The sequence below is a fragment of the Tuber melanosporum genome (genome assembly GCF_000151645.1).
Source record: "Tuber melanosporum whole genome shotgun sequence assembly, scaffold_84, strain Mel28".
Lineage (NCBI taxonomy): Eukaryota > Fungi > Ascomycota > Pezizomycetes > Pezizales > Tuberaceae > Tuber > Tuber melanosporum.
The window spans coordinates 430,790-449,130 of record NW_003299133.1 but is presented as its reverse complement, the minus strand read 5'-3'; the positions used below and the strand labels follow the sequence as shown (position 1 = coordinate 449,130).

The 18,341-nt window shown below is 46.9% G+C and overlaps 4 protein-coding genes; 2 read left to right on the top strand and 2 right to left on the bottom strand.

Annotated features, from left to right (window-relative positions):
- Window positions 1–1,996: 1,996 nt before the first annotated feature.
- Window positions 1,997–3,877, bottom strand: GSTUM_00011446001 (uncharacterized protein; the record flags this gene model as incomplete). XM_002841928.2 has 7 exons in its annotated part: window positions 1,997–2,709; window positions 2,762–3,007; window positions 3,105–3,160; window positions 3,213–3,234; window positions 3,293–3,356; window positions 3,482–3,647; window positions 3,703–3,877. 7 exons carry the CDS (start codon window positions 3,875–3,877, stop codon window positions 2,284–2,286), a joined length of 1,155 nt encoding a protein of 384 aa, XP_002841974.1. The 3' UTR covers window positions 1,997–2,283.
- A 4,083-nt stretch (window positions 3,878–7,960) lies between these two features.
- Window positions 7,961–9,677, top strand: GSTUM_00011444001 (uncharacterized protein). XM_002841927.2 has 1 exon: window positions 7,961–9,677. The coding sequence occupies exon 1, from the start codon at window positions 8,638–8,640 to the stop codon at window positions 9,325–9,327; it is 690 nt and encodes a 229-aa protein (XP_002841973.1). The 5' UTR covers window positions 7,961–8,637; the 3' UTR covers window positions 9,328–9,677.
- Window positions 9,678–9,683: 6 nt separating this feature from the next.
- GSTUM_00011443001 (uncharacterized protein) lies at window positions 9,684–11,786 on the top strand. XM_002841926.2 has 1 exon: window positions 9,684–11,786. Exon 1 carries the CDS (start codon window positions 10,791–10,793, stop codon window positions 11,709–11,711), a length of 921 nt encoding a protein of 306 aa, XP_002841972.1. The 5' UTR covers window positions 9,684–10,790; the 3' UTR covers window positions 11,712–11,786.
- Window positions 11,787–15,877: 4,091 nt separating this feature from the next.
- Window positions 15,878–17,044, bottom strand: GSTUM_00011441001 (uncharacterized protein). XM_002841925.2 has 4 exons: window positions 16,905–17,044; window positions 16,751–16,846; window positions 16,592–16,683; window positions 15,878–16,522 (listed from the first exon to the last, which is right to left on the bottom strand). The coding sequence occupies exons 1-4, from the start codon at window positions 16,930–16,932 to the stop codon at window positions 16,190–16,192; spliced, it is 549 nt and encodes a 182-aa protein (XP_002841971.1). The 5' UTR covers window positions 16,933–17,044; the 3' UTR covers window positions 15,878–16,189.
- Window positions 17,045–18,341: the final 1,297 nt, after the last annotated feature.

Here is an 18,341-nt window from a genome sequence, read left to right as displayed (position 1 = left end):
GTTCGAATGCTAGAACCATCTTGTGTCAAAGAGTCTCAAACTCCCCGTTCCCTAGTATTCATATAGTATGATATATGTTTTGTTTTTTTGCATTCTTTTGTTAATTCCGGGAGGTTCACTTAGATACAGGATCAGAGCTCACCTGTTGTGTGCAATCTAAGTTATGATATAAAGACATAAAGGCATAAAGTATATGTCTAAACGCTTGTCTAATGTCCCCAAAACATACAGTCCTCCAAGTACGCAACAAATCCGATATACCCCAGAAACAAAAACAGTAACTTAGGTATAACAGAAAAGAAGAAGAAAGAAGAAAGCAAAAACAAAAAATTGCGCTAACAACGAATGCCAACTTCTTCATCAAAACCAATCGTAAAAGTGGAACTTAAGGACTTAGGGAGCAATATTTATTCTTCTCTAAAAAATAGAATAAAGAAAGATTTGAAACAGTAATGCATTTATCTCCTAAATGTAATATTATTTGTAAGAAACATTACTTCCACTCAAGTAGGAAAAGAATGAGAAATAAGGGATAGCAGTAGAAGGGTAGTAATAGTATTTTTATTTTTCATCTTATAATGACAGTGAAATCCATTAAGTAAACATATAAAACTCCTAATTTAGTGTTTTTTATTGCCTGTTTTATCCTATAACTGTATTGGTAAATGAGAGACCGAATAGCAGAGTCATCAATAGCTAGCAGTCTCATTTAACTCTTCTAAGGGTTTCAACTTCTTCTGTAAGTAGCAAGTATTTTTTTTCTGTTATATTTTTATCCTTTTTGTTGCATTTTCTTTAATTGGCGGTTTTGGTCCTGAGTGGAACAGGTATCTTCAAGAATATTTTGTATTCTTCCTACTAGTGAGCAACAAGGTATCATCATGTCCTTGTTTATGACTAACAAAATTTAACACCATTGTCTTGGTCTCTTCTTAACCAACTCTGTCCCTGAATAAAGATACTCCAACACGAATTTTATAATTTGGAACATGCCCTTCATATATTCCATAAAGTATAAAACTCTGAGCACAAAGTATCTGATAATGCCAGCTGTCACTGGCATTATAGTAATATGTTAGGTAAATAGTAAAATTATTGCCAAAGAAAACCCCCCTATATCTTAACTTGGTCTCTCTTTTCAAGTTCCTTTTTCTCTTTCCCCTACTAGTTTGGCTCCAGTTTTATATCAAAAACCTCTGGGTCTCCCTTTGCCCAGATTGTTTGAGGAACAGCCAGTTTATCATGGGGCAGAAGGTACAGGACACGGTTCCACAGTGTAACAGTGACCGTTGCAAGTTGAACACCTGATTTGATCAATCTGTTTCTATGCTGATGTGGATCTTCATCTAGTGAATCCTACTGGCCTGAAACTTTAGGAAAAGGATAATGAAATTTCACCATTCTCATTATGGTAATCTATACTATAGTAATCTATACTTAATAGAGCAGGTACTCCCATTCTGCCCGTTCATTGTGTCTTTCTTTGCAGACCCGCTTCCTCGCTTCCCTGTAGGCCTACCGTACCACACTCATTTATACTCTGCTCGGCCTTTGTGCTATTCTGTCGCATAGTAAAGTATCATACCTTTTTTTAATTTTTTAATTTTTTAGCGAATTTAGAATTTAGATCTTGATTATAGATTCAAGTAGCACATACCGTACTGCACCTTCAAGCCGTGTTCATACAAAGAAACTCGCTCTAAGAGAGTTATCGCACAGGGCTCCTAAGTTATTGTATCATTGGCATTGGTGGTGATAATATTGCGGTGATAATATTGGAGTAGCAGGTTACTACACTCCAGCATCTCCCAGACGTTCCCCTCCGGGCAATCCATACAGTATTCTCCACCTCCACCTCGCATTATAAAAGCATGACAATCAGTGGGAAAGATGCCAGGTTAAATCCCAGCCTACCATTAGTGTATTTCACCCTGACACAATACTTTAAGGCTTCACTGGCTCATTCGCTACAAGGTTGGAACGTCATCTGCGGATGTGTCTGGTAATTTGTGTCATGGTATTGATAAGCCCTTTATAGCCGGCGAAAGAATCTAGCAAGCCTTAAAATGATACAATCGTACCCTGGACGTAATACGCCGGTATCTGAAAGTGTTTAGTAGACGAATGATATGAACCCAAAGAAACGCCCCCCAACATACAGGACCCACGGAAGCAAGCAGTTGAAAATTGAAAAACGCAACTAGCTAACACCTTTCCCCAACGAATGGGCAATGCCTCTTTCCATCGATAACACTATAACTCCATCCACGCTTCTAGATCGAGTTATGCCTCCGCCACCTCTTCATCCTCGTCCTCGTCCTCCTCCCCATCAACCCTCCTCACCTCAACCCCAGCCTTCTCAAGTCGAGCGTCCTGAGCTTCTCGCTCCCCTTCCTGCCACCTGCTTAAAGCAGCTTGAGCATGCGTTTTGAACCCAAAACACCTTGGTGTATAACGCTCATTGCTCTTGGGAGGGATTAATCCTGGGTAAACTTGGAAAAGGATATGTGGAAATGATGCTCCAAAATAGGCACCATCAATCGCTCCGTGACGAGAGGACTTTGGAGAGTATACGTCCTCGCATTTCGCACAATAAAGTTTGACGGGCTTTTGGTGGGGCAAGTCTGAGAGGCCCAATGGCAGCAGAGGGTGTGAGCGACAGAGAACTCTGGGGCAACGGCCAAAATCGCACTTTTTGTACTTCTCCAACTATAATCATCAGTCAGAAATGCACAAAATCTGGATATGAGTGTTTTACTACCATCTTGGCGAGTCCACGCGTTGTGATGATATATCTCGCATGAACCAAGCCATAAAGGTGTCTAGCTGACTTCTCAATCTGCTCTCTCATATCGTCTTCACACTCAAAATCGAATTGGTCAGTGACCAGGTCCAATGCATACTGATAGTATTGCACTTCTGATTGCAGTCCAGTCAAGTTGAAGCGATCAGTCAGGTATTCCTCGTCGATTTCGCAAAAATATTCATGGCCGCGCGTAGAGATGAACTATCGGTCTAGTCAATGTTTGTTCCGAAAAAGAGCGTCCCATAAGGGACTCATTCATAAGGTAATAGCACGGGAGGGAGGGAAGAGAGAGGGATACCCAATCTCGCCAGTAGCTGGCATAGTCACTATCCGTTTCCGAATTAAAATCTTCCACTTTAGACACGTCAGTGCTATGCTCCGGTGAATATAGAGAGGGGAAGCCGACTGATGATAGTTTCTTTAGCCTTCTAGACCCCTCGGAGAGATCCTTTTCTAAGTCGGGGAAGATCGTTGAGCTTGTCGGACTAGACTCCTGTTGCTTCCCAAAAGAGATGCTCCGGTGCGGGACCGTTGGATTTCGTAAAAACACCTTACCGTCGAAAAACGTCAGCAAACAACCCACCCCCAGAAACAGGTTGGAAGACCAGGCTTGCCCCCCTCACACCCTAGGGAAACAGAGCCGCAAGATGGTCTGACGAGGATAGATAAACAAACCCACAAGGCTTGACTATGTACAGGACGGGTTCTGTCAACCGTACCAGGACAAAGTTGAGTGAGGTTGGTTGGTTGGAGACGATGGTGATAAAGGACAGAGGTGACGCGAACAGTGTTAAGGGTCGTGTTGTTTTCTGTTGGTGAAAAGATATGTAACGAATCTGGACTTAGGCTTTTGCCAGAACTCCCTGATACCCTACAACCAAGTTATGAAATCTTACTAGAAGAGTTGAGGTCATTCGTGTATATCTCAGCGTAAGTAGAACCGGGTGAGTGGGGTTGATTCATCAACCCTGGCTGATCTGCCCGGCTCTGGCAGGGTTGGTTCGGCTGATGGAGCCTCAGCGAACGTGCAGTACCGGCACTGCGCACTCGTGCAGCGCCTGTCAAATCCATTGTGGCTATGTACCAGCAAACACATCCGCCACAGAACCTGTTATATCATAATCCATCCATAACATCTGTATATAGTAATACCGGTATGCCAGAGTAGGCTATTGCCTTCAAAAGCAATCCTCCCCCTCCCCCCTCCCCATGCTCTCCGTTTTCTCTCTATTCGAACTCAATCCTTTAAGTCCCCTAAATTCCAGAAAAAAATGCCCTTGCAAAATGGTGGAAATGCGATCTCTACTATCAAACAGCGAATGATGTTTCAACCCGACCGGTATCCCCATTTATTTAATAATGTTTTCCTTCTCCCCAGCTCATAAAATCTAGTGTGTGTGCAGTAGCTAACAAATCTAGATGTTAGGCTTCCCTCCCTCCAAAAAACGCTAGATGCTTCCATCTGTTCGTCACTGTCCCAGACTTGTACTAGTACTGTACGAGTACAGCAGTGGCATTCACTGAGCATAAAGATCCCAACCCAATTTATTACATGCTCTCTAGGGTCACAGCCTTATTGCAACCCACATCGTCCTTAACAATTGCTACCTACTAAGGCAGTGAGCCGCGCCAAATTTCTCGTTCGAAAGGAACTGAATGGCACCCGCTCTCAACATATATAATGTGTTACAAATTACGCCACTTATTCCTCCTTGCTCCTATGGAGGGGACAATCCGTGAACACCTTCGTACTGGCCAAACTCCCATAGATACCCCTTCTAGAAAATAATAAATCGAAAATCATTTACGGACCCTCCCCTCTTTTGCAATCGATGCGCTTTGCTGCATACCAGAAGCAGCCATTCGTTTGGGAATAATTATGGGCTACCCTACTGGAGTACAGTCACCCTGGTACCAGCATCCAAGTTCATACGAAACATGTTTGCATTGAGGACCTCTCTCGTTAGTATGGTGTCTTGTGAATACCGGTATTGAATTAATGGACTCAGTGACTAACGCCTTTCCTTTCCCCCTTTTATTCATTTTTACTTTATTAGATACTCTGGAATTTGAATTTTTTTTTTAAAAAAAAAAATTCTTTGGCCAGTGATGCTGCCTATAGCTGCGTGAAGATCATTCAGGTTTAGGGCGTAAAGTTCGGGAGTCAAGCGTGACACAATGCATAGCGTTTGCACACTTTTTATGGAAATGAGCAGTCAAACCAGGCCGTTCTCTAAAGGTATGATATCGCAATGATCACCAAAAGCAAGACGAGGTACTACTATTTAGATTTGTTAAAACGACGGCCCTACTTTCATATCGCAGCAGCCCGACTGCTGGTGCATAGGATTGGCAGCGTTGTTCATACATCGAGCCCCTAATGCTGGACGAAATATTTCAAGGTCGCGCCTTATGGTCACTTCCCCATGTGCTTATCACAAACGCAACTTCTTAACCGGGCATCTTGATTCAATTGGGGGGAGATATATTAGCTCAAACCACATCGAAGTACTGTACGCAGGGACTACTCGAGTACAGTATGTGTGACGATGGTGGAGGATTGACATCCTGGGAGCCTTGTACTGGCTTATCGAGGAATTCCCTCGCCTAACAATGGATGGATCTGGTCACTAGTGCTCGGGTAGTTGCGACCTCTCGCAAGGTGCAACTACTCGAGCACGCTCCCGTGGCAGTTCCGCAGAACGGATCTCAAGTTCCCGAGCATAAGGTGTGAGTGAGCAGTTCTCAGTCCGCAGCCGCTAGAACCCACTACCGGTAGTTTAAGACTTTGGACACGAGCTCATCAGACTCCGAGAATTTATTAGAAGAAAAGAATGCCTGGATCCCTGTTGTTCGTTAACATGGGAAAATAGTCTCCGACCCTCTCTACTGTAGAAGGCTACAAGGAATACAGTGCCAATACTTCACCTCCAGTCTCCAGAGGTAGGAGCTAATTTCATAGGCCAGCCTCCCCCCTTTTTTCCCCTCTTCAACACCAGCTTGCGCACGACGCAGAAATGAGCCCAACCAAAACATCCCTCTCACTCTGAGCACTGTCCTCTCCCCTGCCACAGGGCCCAGCAATTCATAGGTTTAGGGAGGTCTGCTGCCCGCGTTGCCGAGGAAGCTTTGGATCATCTACAAGTACTGTACTATACTTCGTATCAGCACCCCGCGGATAGCCAGGCATTTTGTTGAACAAGTGAAGTAACACGGACCCCTTTAATCCCCAAAATGGAGCGAGAATAGGAGTCTTAGAGGGCAAGATGCCTTGCTGGTAAGGCTAGATGGTGGTAAAACAAGTGTTCGCCTCACGGCTGCAGCCATATTACAGGATCTGATGTAAAATTTTCATCCCTCCAGTCATAGAAACGCCTCCAAGCGAGCGTGAACAAAACCGGCGGTGGAAGCTCCATGAAAATCTGTAGAAGACACGCGCGGGCTTTTGGTGTATTGGAGTCCTAGGAATTCAAATGGGCCATCTTACGCAGCCTCAGGGTGTCCATGGTGAACCCTGCAATGTATGACACTACTGTACAGTGTAGGAGCAAGGGTCTGGTAAGCTATTCCCACAATGCAGAAACCGGTACGATACTGACATAGTAACTGGTAGCCCTGAAAGGATCAATTATCCTCGTTTCTGGCGAGGTAATTTACAGCCACGCCAACATTCACAAATCCTATATCACACTACCACACCCGACTGCAAGACGCTCCTGACAAGTTCGCTGACCTGTCGAATCGCATCAAGCCCAGTAAAACATGAGGGGAGTGCAAACCTGGCCGATGATCGAGTTTTCAAACCCCGCCCAATAATAGGCGAGGGGACAACGAACAGGGGGGCGGCGAACAATACTCAAGCACACTAAAAATCTGGTGGCGAGACCTCAAATTTGGTAGGGCTGTTCGTTGTCTCTGCTCGATTGATGGTACTCGGGGGGCGTCCTTCAAAATCGGAAACTAGCAGGTGGCGATCTAGTCCAGCTATTATCTGACAGGATGACCATAGTTGTTTGGAGAGAGGCAATGTTACGGGAGTCAAAAACCCGGACCGGCTACTTTGAAGTTACACCCAAAACCCAATCGAACAGGTGAGAATCAAGGTTTAGAGGGAATCTCCACTATCTCAATGAACTTGTACGGTACAAGATTGGGCTATTTCTGATTCTGGTATACACTTTCTATTTGTTACTACCATGCTGCTCTTGGGATATCATATCACAGTTGCTATTGTCTCCAAATGACGCCCAGCTTCCAAGTTAGCTATAGTTTTGGAGCCTGGCCACCAGAGCAAGGCTCTCACTAGTTTCCAATTTTCAACGACCTTCCCGAGTGCGGGTGCCGTGGGAACTCAAGTAATCGGACCATGTGCTACTTGTAGGACGTGAGAGTTGTTCTTTTATTTTTATCTGTCTCGGAAAGCAGATTTTTGGTGTGCTTTTCACCCCCCTTCTAGAGGAGGAAATTTTGGACTACATATCACATGGTCTATTTATTCGAGTTCATACGGTACCGCGCTATCAATAATATGATCGAGTTCGTGATACGATGAGAATTATCGATCCATCCAACGCAGAACAAAATTTGTTTTTCAACTCCCTTCACTATCACCATAGATCAACTTGATTGGTGTTCCTCACGAATTCTCGTTCCATTGGGCCCGAACCCCGATCCATGGACATGGGAACGGCCGGGAGTGGCGTTTTCCTCGCTTCGATCTAGCTAAGATATAAGTTCCCTGCTTGAATATACTGTATTAACGCATAAACTGCCATCTCTGGTCTGCGCCGTATCGAATCCCCTACCGGTATCGAAAAAGAAAGTCGGAACGCATAGTACCCAGGCAGCTCCGGGGATACTCGTGATGTCGAGCCCTTTTAAAAAGGACTGAGATCGCATAACCCGTCATCAAAATTAGGTCTTTTTTCTTTGATCTGAGTGGTATGCGATATCAGTTCTTTTTGGAACTCTTCGACACTACGAGTGGGATCCTCGCAAGACCTGTGGGGAGGAGAGGGTTGTGAGCAATAAGAGATGGATGCTCTTATGCCCGAGCGAGAGAAAGCTAAGCAAAGGTCTGGTTTTCGCTTACAGAATGCAAGCTCGATGGAAAAGATTTATCAATCACGAGCAGTGAAACCCACTGTTGTACAGTACGCAGTATGATAACTACTGCACTTGGGATTGGTTAACCCCTATCCTACAGCCGCCTTCATCCCAATTTGAGAAACCTGTAAGGATATCTACATCTCTATACACCTCTTTTTATAGAATGGCCCAATCTTCTGTGAAACCGCGGGATTTGGTTGTTCACGAAAAAAAAACCCGAAGCAACGGCGTATCACCGACTAGAAGTGGGTTAAAATTTCCAGGGTTATATGCGGCCTTCCTATAACAGCAGAAATACTTGTGGGCCTTCTTTAATAGAACAAAAGAAGTATCTGATAAGCTGTAGTTATAATTAATGCAAAAAGACAAATTTGGGACTGTGACATGTCTGGTCACTCGAGCTAATGAATGAAGAATCTTGGCGTGAGCTTAAAAAGACATAATATTCCTGAGCCTGCTACAATATTCTTGAAAATCTTTGGACCGTCCTTTAATAAAACCACCAGGTGCAAATTTCTACTAAAGGAACATTTATTTTGTATGGACAACTCCCTTTACTGGCCCGAGAGGGACTGTTCACAACAACACTACAAATTCTATCCTCCTGCATCTTCACATACATCTTCATCTTCCCCCTAATCTCAACCTCAAGGCCAGTGCACGAAAAGCACCCAACAATTTTCCAGTCTCCAGTTTCATATTCCTAAGCCGGCGAATTCTCTATGATGTATGTCCCCCCACCACTCTCTGTCCCCATCAGATCAGAAAACTATCCAACACCCCCAGCTCCTCCATTCCCCACCCCGAAACCCCGTCCTGGAGCGGTTAACTCCGGAAATCACACCACACATAATGAAAACCCCCCAGCCTTCTCCCTGAATGCGCTCATCCGCACAAGTAAGCCCTATCACGACATATGGCTCGAAAACGAATACGGCATCAGCGAAGGCATCGCAATGAACGAATTCGGAGAGTTCCGGGCCGAGGCAGTAAAGTTCCTTCGACTCCAGGCGGAGTTGAGGCACCCTTCAGGAACGCATGAGGGGAGAATGAGGGTTTTCGGAAAGAAGATCGAGGAGGGGAAGTTAAAGGGGGGGATTAGGCCTGTTATCTCAAAAGTTGGGATGGGGTTTGTGCTGCGGGGGCAGGGTGAGGTGACGGTGAAGAGGTCGCCGCCAGCTGGGAGTTTGGACAGGATGGGTATTCTCAATGGCGGGGTGAAAATTGGGAAAGAGGAGGATGCTCAGTTACTCTGCTACAAGCGGAGGGTAACCGATACCAGGAACGTCTCTATAAAAACTGTCCTGCGCCCGCGATCCTACGGCACTGCTCTCCGCCTTCTTAGATTTAACACTTTCCCTCCGTCAGCTAATGTAGTCCGCCGTGTTGACCGCGCGATATACAACAACTAGCTCGTCCTCCTAGCCTGCACTCCAGACTTTATTACTTGCCTGGCTACATTCGAATATCATAACCTCAACGACTCCCTCAACGCCTTCTTAGATTCCCAAGACACCCTCAGTGATGAGGAATGGGAGGCCAGTATTGATCGCGAGTATGAACATGTTAAAGCTTATTTGGATTTTGAAGGGAGAAAGGGGGAGCTGGAGGAGCTATGTGAGGTTACTTACTTTACCCATTGCCTTGTGGAGTTGTCGGGGCCTGGAGGGGAGGCATTATTTTTAGGAGTGGAGGAAGGAGGAGGATGAAGAGTTGCAGGATTGGGCCTAGGGCCAGGTTCGGAGGGCGGCGGGGGAGGGGGGCGTCGATCTTGGGGGGTGTGGCATTGCGGGGTAGACTGGGCTTGGGGGGCTTGCATTGGGGAGAGTTAAAAGCGTGAGATATGAGCGTCAGGATCGTGTGACGGCTCGCCTGAAGAAAGTGGCAAATGGTGGTCTACGGGGCTCCGGCCCGTGCAGTGACTTGGAGTAAAAGACGTTGGCAGATTAAATTTATACTGGCTACTGTACCTCAGCCGGCATAAACCCGATGGCCTCCTCTCAAATACTGTATAAACTTGGGAAGCTGGGCTAGCCACCCTAGATAGCCCGTTGTAAAAAGTTTGGTGGCGTTTAGAGTTCATTTCACACTCCACTAACCTGGACATGTGGAATATGCTATCGTACAAGGAGTAGGGAAGATAGCGCCAGGTTGGACTAGATGCAGCCATCAGAACCTACCATCGATCGGGTTAGGTTGGTAGGAGCGTCTGCTTCAATCGATGGCCCTATCTCCGATGAGAAAAACAAAGATTTCCCTGGTTTATCGCGGAGTCTCCCATTGTTGGGCAGCACGGAGGCCCCAATCCCACTCCATTCCTGGCGAGTACGTGCAGAAAAGGCGTCCAAGGATACTCACCTCTCCAGATCACAGCCACGTAGCGCAGCTACAATCTACCTAAGAGTAGGTGATATGTGACATGCCCTTTGCCCATCGCCTCGGCCCGGGGGTGGTTCTGGTGCAAGTACATGATAAAAATCACACTTTAATCCCATGAGAGAGGGAGAACATTGGCCAAGTATGATTTGATTACCACAGCCTTCGGAACTTCTTATAAATCGTCCCGCCTTTTCCCCACCCCAATCATTGCCCTGGGTTAGGGTTTTTAGTCAATTCATTCCTTGAGCAAAAGGTGTTAAATCATAGCTCTTGATTATGTACAAAATATGAAGATCCGACTGTCCAAGGGCACTTTCTAGCTTCGAGTACGACACAGAAGCTCTCAGGTAACTTATCACATGACTTGATACATTTTTACCCCTCACCTGTCTAACCCCCGATTACTCGGGATTAAGGAAAGTTTCAACTCTGAAAATTCCCGACATCCCGCCACCCCCACCTTCAACACAACCACCATTTTCGCAATCTCTCTACAATGGCCCTCCGACCACTCCCCTTTCTCAGGCTCACCCGCACATACGCCAGTATCGCCTCCCCCTCCCCCTCCACTTCAATACTCACCGATAAACCCCTACCACCCCCAACCCTCCCAGGTTTATCACCGACGCAACCACGAACCGTCAAATCGCCGTACACCCGAAAAACCCAACTCCACAGAACATACCTCTCCCTCCTCCGTTCAACGGGCCTAATGATCTTCTTCCAGCACAACAACCTCCGCGCGATGGAATGGGTAGCGCTCCGTCGGGAACTCCTCTTCGGCCTACGAAAGCTCGACCCGACATCTACGCTGGCGGAAGGGACCCGTATCATGGTGCTAAAGCCAGCCCTTTTCGCCGCGTCATTGCGTGTGGCGGAGGGGTACGATCCGCAGCACAAGCGCAGCTCGGAACCCGGCGGCAGTAAAATAATCGCGAAGGAGGTCGAAAAGCTCAAGGAGACGCACCCCCTCTCGCCCGTGCTCACGGGTCCGGTTGCCGCGTTGAGCTTTCCGAGCGTGGAGCCGGCGCACTTGAAGGTTGCGCTTGATATTCTGTTTCCGCTGAAGAATCCAAAGAAGGGGTTAGATCCGTTGGCCATCAGCGGACTACAGAAGCTTGTGCTGCTGGCTGGGAGGGTCGATGGACATATTTATGGGGGCCGGTATGGGGAAGGGAGGGTGATGGATGTCGACCTAATCCGCGTGTTGGCGCTGTTGCCGGATATTGACACCCTCCGTGGGGAGTTGCTGGCTATGTTGAGGGGCGCTGGCGGCGCGGACCTGATTATGAATTTGGGTAATATTGGGGTTGGCTTGACGAGGACTGTGGATACGTATAGGAAGATGCTGAGCGGGGAGTTAGACTCGGACGGGAAGCCGGTTGAGACTAAGGCTGATGGCGAGCAGGAGAAGTAGCTGATATGTCAGTCTTTGTTCTTATACATTCTATAGATTTTGTAAATATCCATATTAGATGGAATCTTAACTAGAGGAGGTCGTACCGTTCAATTCTAGTGCGCCGATCATGGGCTCAAACCCAGGCACAATTCTTACAACCCACCACTACAACCAATCACTCGACCGAGAAGCAGTGCCATTGGGTAAAAAGACAATAGAGGACTCTGGGTAAACCAGCATACACCTCAGGATACCTATTCACAGCTTACGAGGTCGATCAGCGCGGCAATCAATCGAAGGAAATATCGAAAGACCATAAGTTCAAGTTATCAATTTTCCTCCCAATCGTCAACAGAAATACAAGACCACCGCCCAAACCCCCACATGGCCAATACCTCACAAACACCACCTACGGGAAATTCACAGACCTAACTATCCCTACCCTCAATCTGATCTCTAAAGGAATGCCCCCCCCCCCCCCAACGAACTTGATTCAAACAACCAACCCAATGCCCAGCACACGGAGAATATGGCCACCAAGGCTTCAGAAACCATACCTACCCCACCTGCAGCTTTGAAGCGTACTGGAATGACGTATCGTCCGCAGAGACGAGGTTCATCCTAACTTTTACGTGTATATTACTGAGACGCCCGGTATGAGTATTGAACCGCAAACAGATATCCCCATTCGAGGGTAAGGTATCATAGCTGGGAATGACGAGACGAGTATTAATAATGAACTGTAAGTTATGTCGCAATCTCGAGGTTCCGTTCCGAAAGGACTTGTGCGATTCCGGGTGTCCGTCTGTCTGTATTAGCACAGTACAGTACAGTACAGAGAGATAGAGTGAACCTGGGGCACTGTACTTGTATTCTGTACGTATAGTCGAACCAAATCCTTCCCCTCTCTTCCAATATATGAGCCCCTCACAGGGAACCACCCAGCCCATCCCGCGCGCGCACGCACGCACGGCTACCGGATAGATGGATAGATGGATGGATGGATGGATGGATGGATGGATAAGTATACTTTGGCTCGGGGTTTGCACACGGACATGTTCGGCATGGAAGGACTGCGGGGATTTTTCGCATCCCGTCTGCTCCGCGATAATATGCAATCTTATCATAGTAAGTGATACAGTGATTATGATACTCTCTCTCCAGCATCCCGGGTAAATCATACCAAACGCAAGCGGAGCACGGAATATAGATAGCGCTATGATATCATACCACACATGGCCAGAAGCGGTCCTCCTAATGGGAAAGATTTGTCTAGGGTAAAAATTAGATGAATCGTGCAAGTGATATGAGAACGGGATCGATTGTATCTCAAGACCTGAGAAATATTACCAACAAAATGGTTCCGAAGAAGGCACTCCCGCCCACGTCGACAAAATTCTCCCCCCGTTCTGCTTGAAAAAAAAAAAAAAAAAGTCATATCACGTCCAATATCTCCAATCGTACCCGCAGGAAACAAACGAGATCCGTACCGCCGCCGCCACGAAAAAGTCCTCTCAGCAGGATGAATCCCCAACCCATTCTAAAACTCTACAAAAAAAAAAAAAAAAAAAAAAAACAGCATATATTTCCCAAACGTGTCACACCCAATAGAGCATTGAGTTATTTTTTAAAAAATAAAGCACCGCCCCGCCAGACTATCATATTTCCCCCTCGGGCCAGGGGGTTCACGGTTCATGAAGCAAGTGACGGGGACGAGAGGGTATGCGTATGGTATGGAGGAATTGTTTGATGGATGTGTCAAGCGTGATGTGTGGGACGAATTCCACCCCCTCCACCCCGTTCAATGATGACTCAGTGAGAGCGTCCAGAACTCGGTCAATAGGTAATGCCTATTCGCGCGGGCTGGTTGTGTTGTGAATGTACCGTGGAGTGCGCATTCGAGGGTTGCAAGTGATATCGCGTGATTGGATGGTTTATGGTTCATGTGAAGAGGTTAAGAAAAAGCTCGCAGTCTGGGTAGGTATGATAGGCAGCGTCTAGGATTGTTAATGCGGGTATTATTATTATTATTATTATTAGTAGTATTATTCGGAAATATTTGAGCATTGCTATTCAGATATAAGCAGATGTCGGTGCAACCGTGGACAGGAAATGCAAAGTTACAAAATCTCAGCCAAGTTATCATCATCTCCAATGATTCTCCCTTCCCACGGGGAAAAAGAGGACAAGAGAAGAAGTAGATAATCTAGGATATCTAGTCCTCGCATCCTTAGATGTATGCCGCACCGCATAAGGAAGGATATATCATACCAGTAACTTTTCCATCTGATTCAACCAATCCAAACCAACCTAAATCTATCTATACCCTCCGAGATCCATCCGGATGAGTAGACTTACCAGCATACCATTATATATATGTACCACACACCTCACCTACATATAATACCTGTACAGAACATGTAAGCACCGGCTCATAAGGACATATAGTAACAGCCAGCGGGTACATTAGCGCCAGACGAAGAGGAAAAGGAAAAAAAAAAATACAACCAAGAGTGTACTCGTACAAGACAAGCAAGTCCCATGCAAGGCTTTTCTCGAAGTGGGCGTCAAACACACATCTGTGCAAGGCTCAATCGAGGCCCAGCCGATATGACCTTTGGTTATCGGGAACATTATACGGTCACATCATACGGGGTTCTCACAGCCTACTCGAGCTTCTCGTCACGGTGGGTGAGGTGACCCCGTTCACTTTGTGGAAAGGATTGTCGCTCGATCACTTGCCCAGTCCACCCTCGCGGACTCGAGCGAGGTGGGCCCCGCTGTGCCCAGATCGCTGGGTCCCAAGTTTCACTAGGACGGCATATGGTTGGGCCTTTTGGCTGCTCCTCGCTCCGCATTTCGCACGATACGAGCACCGACAGTGTTGTCTGTTATATCATACCCGCAATATGTGGGCGAAAGGCTCTGGTGAGGTTGAGGAAGCACTCCCCTAGGTACACGCCCTCTCCCCGACTAGGACGCAAAGCCTCCCAATACCTGTAACTCCCTCGATAGTATACTTCTAGCTTCCATACTTGTAAAAGATGACGGAAAAAATAATACTATTGTGACCCAACATGCTGTCAGCACGCCGACAAAACTCAATTGGAGGTTAAAACTTGCTGACAAGCATTCGACCTGCAGCCTATGTAATCGCACAGACCGTGATGATGGATCCGGAAGTTGAGTCAAAACTCCAGGACACTTACCCAAGGACCAAGGTACATACCACCCACAAGCCTTACCGAACCAACAAACAAAAACAAACAAACAGTAGCAAGCCTTATGATACCACCTCAGAATCTCATTAACCGAAACCCGCGCAGACCAGCCCAAAACCTCCTTTTCTAGGAAAGGGGCGAAAAGCGCAAAAAGGTATCATTCAGCCCCCCCCCCCCGAAAAAAATTAAAAAAACCCCCCAAAAAATGAAATATCATACCAGACCTTGCCAAAGGAGGCGACTCGAGCAATAGTACAGCTCAACCATTTGATTCCACAGCAACTGGAACCACTTGCATGAAACATTCCGCGAGTGCCAATCCGTGAAGCGGTTTCTGAAACCGCCACCGAGGAAGGAAGGAAGGAAGGGAGGGGGGGATAAGGCGGTCGTGGGTGGCTACAAGTGTTGGAAACCACCTCATGCGGGTAGGATACATGGCGTACAGTACCGATTTGGCAGGTGAGCATAATAACGTCCCATGATAACTAAATTTACGTGTGTTAGTCAGCTTCCGTTTTTGAATTTTGTAGCTACTAACATACGATGCTCGTGCAGTATATAAAGTGCCCAGCGGCAGGTAAAATGAGGGGTGATACAAAGTGAGTCGGTAGTTACTCCCTCACTCACCGACCCACCCGCCTGGAAAGTTAAGCTCGCGCGCGTAGAGCAGAAGATTTCGCCTAGCTGATGAGGCTGGGTATCACGTATCGATAAGAGCGACCGCAATCACGATTGCCTTGCCAATAAAAAAGATTGGGGATGAAGGGGATTGCGTTAATGCTTGGCCTTTTCTACGCGAAGGGTGTGATAATGTATGCATGCATGCACGCATGCATCGTATAATTATGTATGTAGCGATCGGGTAGTAGCCGTTCATGGGATATCGCTCGAGTATGGTTGCGGTCAAGGGTGGTGATGTGAGAAGACATGAACAATGAGAGAAACAATATTTATTGCTCGGCGATGATATTGCGATTGCGTTTGCATAAAAACCAACCCTTTAACCTCGATCAATGCTCTGAAGACGGACCAAGTGACTTGCAATGACATGGAAAAGGAAAAAATGGTGGGTAGGAAAGGGATGGGAGATGAATGTGCATGGCGGAGTTTAACGTTAGAGGAGGTGGTACAAGTGCCTTCCGGAATGAAAAAAAGGGGAGGAAATGATTTCCATAGAAAAGAAAAGAAAACCCCCTGAACGAGTCAATTTGAAACCCCGAAATGATGGCTTGGCTTCCAATTTCGTTTACCCCTTATGCTTCTCTTGATTCTGACTCACAATTTTTTACCCAACTTCTCCTTTTTCCCATCCATATTTGTCATCGGAAAGCTACTAGATTTGTCATCTGCGCCCGTCTTCCGATAGATATGCCCGTTGGAACTAGCAAACATCATGACCCAGACTCCCATGGCCGCAAGGAAGCCGTGAGCGATCATGCCAATGGCATAAGTGGCGGACCGTCCGAGCGCCCATTGCTGGTAGCAATAGAACCCGACGGCAATGTGATAGGTGAGTGTCACGGATAGCGAGGGGACAGCGTATGGGGCTGTTGGGTCTTCCAAGTCTGTCGACGTACCCTTCACCGTTGCCGTCGCTGCAAACGAGGACTAGGGAAAGGGCACACATCCTTAGCGTTTCGCTCCCGATGGCCCTCACGTGTGGGGTGGAGTCCTTACCACAAGAGGGATACTTCCCGTTAGTAACAAATTAAGGGTCGCGAAGGCGATGAGTGCAAGCCCTAAGGATCGCGATAGGTAGGATTCCAATTCTATGATATTATACGTCCAAAATTAGCCGTGATTAGGTTTGAGCGATAAGGCTGGTTTTTGGCTTACGCGTTGGTTCCCGGACCTCAGACGAGAGCATGGAAATTATAATTGTGGGAGTCGTAATCAGCGGAAGTGCCTCGAGCAACATCCACGCCGATGAGACTATCGATCGAGTCAGTTAGTGGAGAGATTCAAAACGCTCAGGACGGAGACAACTGACGGTAATTAAAGCAGTAGTAAACGTCCATTGTGTGTCAAGAGTGTCTCGGGCGCCGAGAATGGGTGTGAGGCGGAATCGTGGTAATTGTAATAGCTATAGGTGGGAGATTGTGAAGGTTGCGAGGAAGCTCTGGAGTATGATGCTTGTACAGTACAGTACTCGAGTAGACATATCCCGCCAAAAACAGGTAGATAAGGCTTGGCCTTTTGTTATGACGTCAAAAAACTCCCCAGGATGCTCGGCAATTAGAGATGCCATATGGAACTCGGAGATAAAACAAGCAGGAACAAGAGCAAATGGTAAAGCAGTGATAAAGCAGCGAATAATAATGATATAGCACAAGTACGAGTAGGCTACCGGTAGATATCTTTCGGGACCAGACCTCGAGCAAAAGTCCCACCGCACATTTCGCACAAAGGGTTTGTTGCGAAACATCACCATTGTTGTGGTGGTGAGGAAATGTGGCTCCTTCCGCCTCATTTCTAGCCACGCTTCAACGTCACTCATCAGTGATCGGAGCTCATCATCATCCTCGGGCAATGGTGGGCAACACCGAATCCTCGCTTCGAACGAGCCCAAGGGTGCGGGTAAGCGTCGGCCCAAGAGAGGAGGAGAAATGAAAAGGAAGAAAAGGAAAAAGGAAAAAAAAAAGTCCAACACCCTTCCATCCAGAAATCATCACGAATCACGATGTGATGTGATTCGTGACCTCACTTACCTCACCTAGAGTAATGGTATGATACGAGTACTACTACCACCCGAGTATGATACCGGGACAGCAGGATCCAGGGCGGAAGAAGTCAGAAACGCCCCTCTGATTGCTTTTGCCGTGCTCAAGCCATCGCGATATCAGCAACAACCATCCATCCCAGCCAGGAACGCCCCGGCGCAAAATGAAATACGAGCAACTTGCCTTTTTTCCCGTCAAAGTACAAGTACCTGTACCGTTACCGGTAGATACATGTTATCAGTGCACAAACACATACATCACATTACATAGCAGTAATGCACATTACACAACCTTAGTCGCCTTCGCTGACCACGAGAAGGTTCGTGACCCTCTCTTACCTCACCGTCGGCCATACATGCCATAGCATAACTCACCATAGACACCCTCATCATCCTCAACCATCTTAATCTATCTCTACCGCGCACACTATGCCATTCTAATGAGCATCAAGCATAGATATCCGCAGAGGTTAGGTAGCCATCTTCCGCCTCACTCTTCCAAAAAAGCAACCGGTTACGACTTCCCTTCAAGTTTATTCTTCTTCCTAATTAGCTCACCGTTTTCCCTCACTCACCCTCCTCAAATGCACGCTAGCAATGTGTTCGAGTTATGTAGCCGAGAATGCGCCATAGCCAAGAATGCGGGGTTGTGCCAAACCGAACCAAAAGAAATCGTGGAAGGAAGGGGTGCGGGGGAGGGGGAGCACT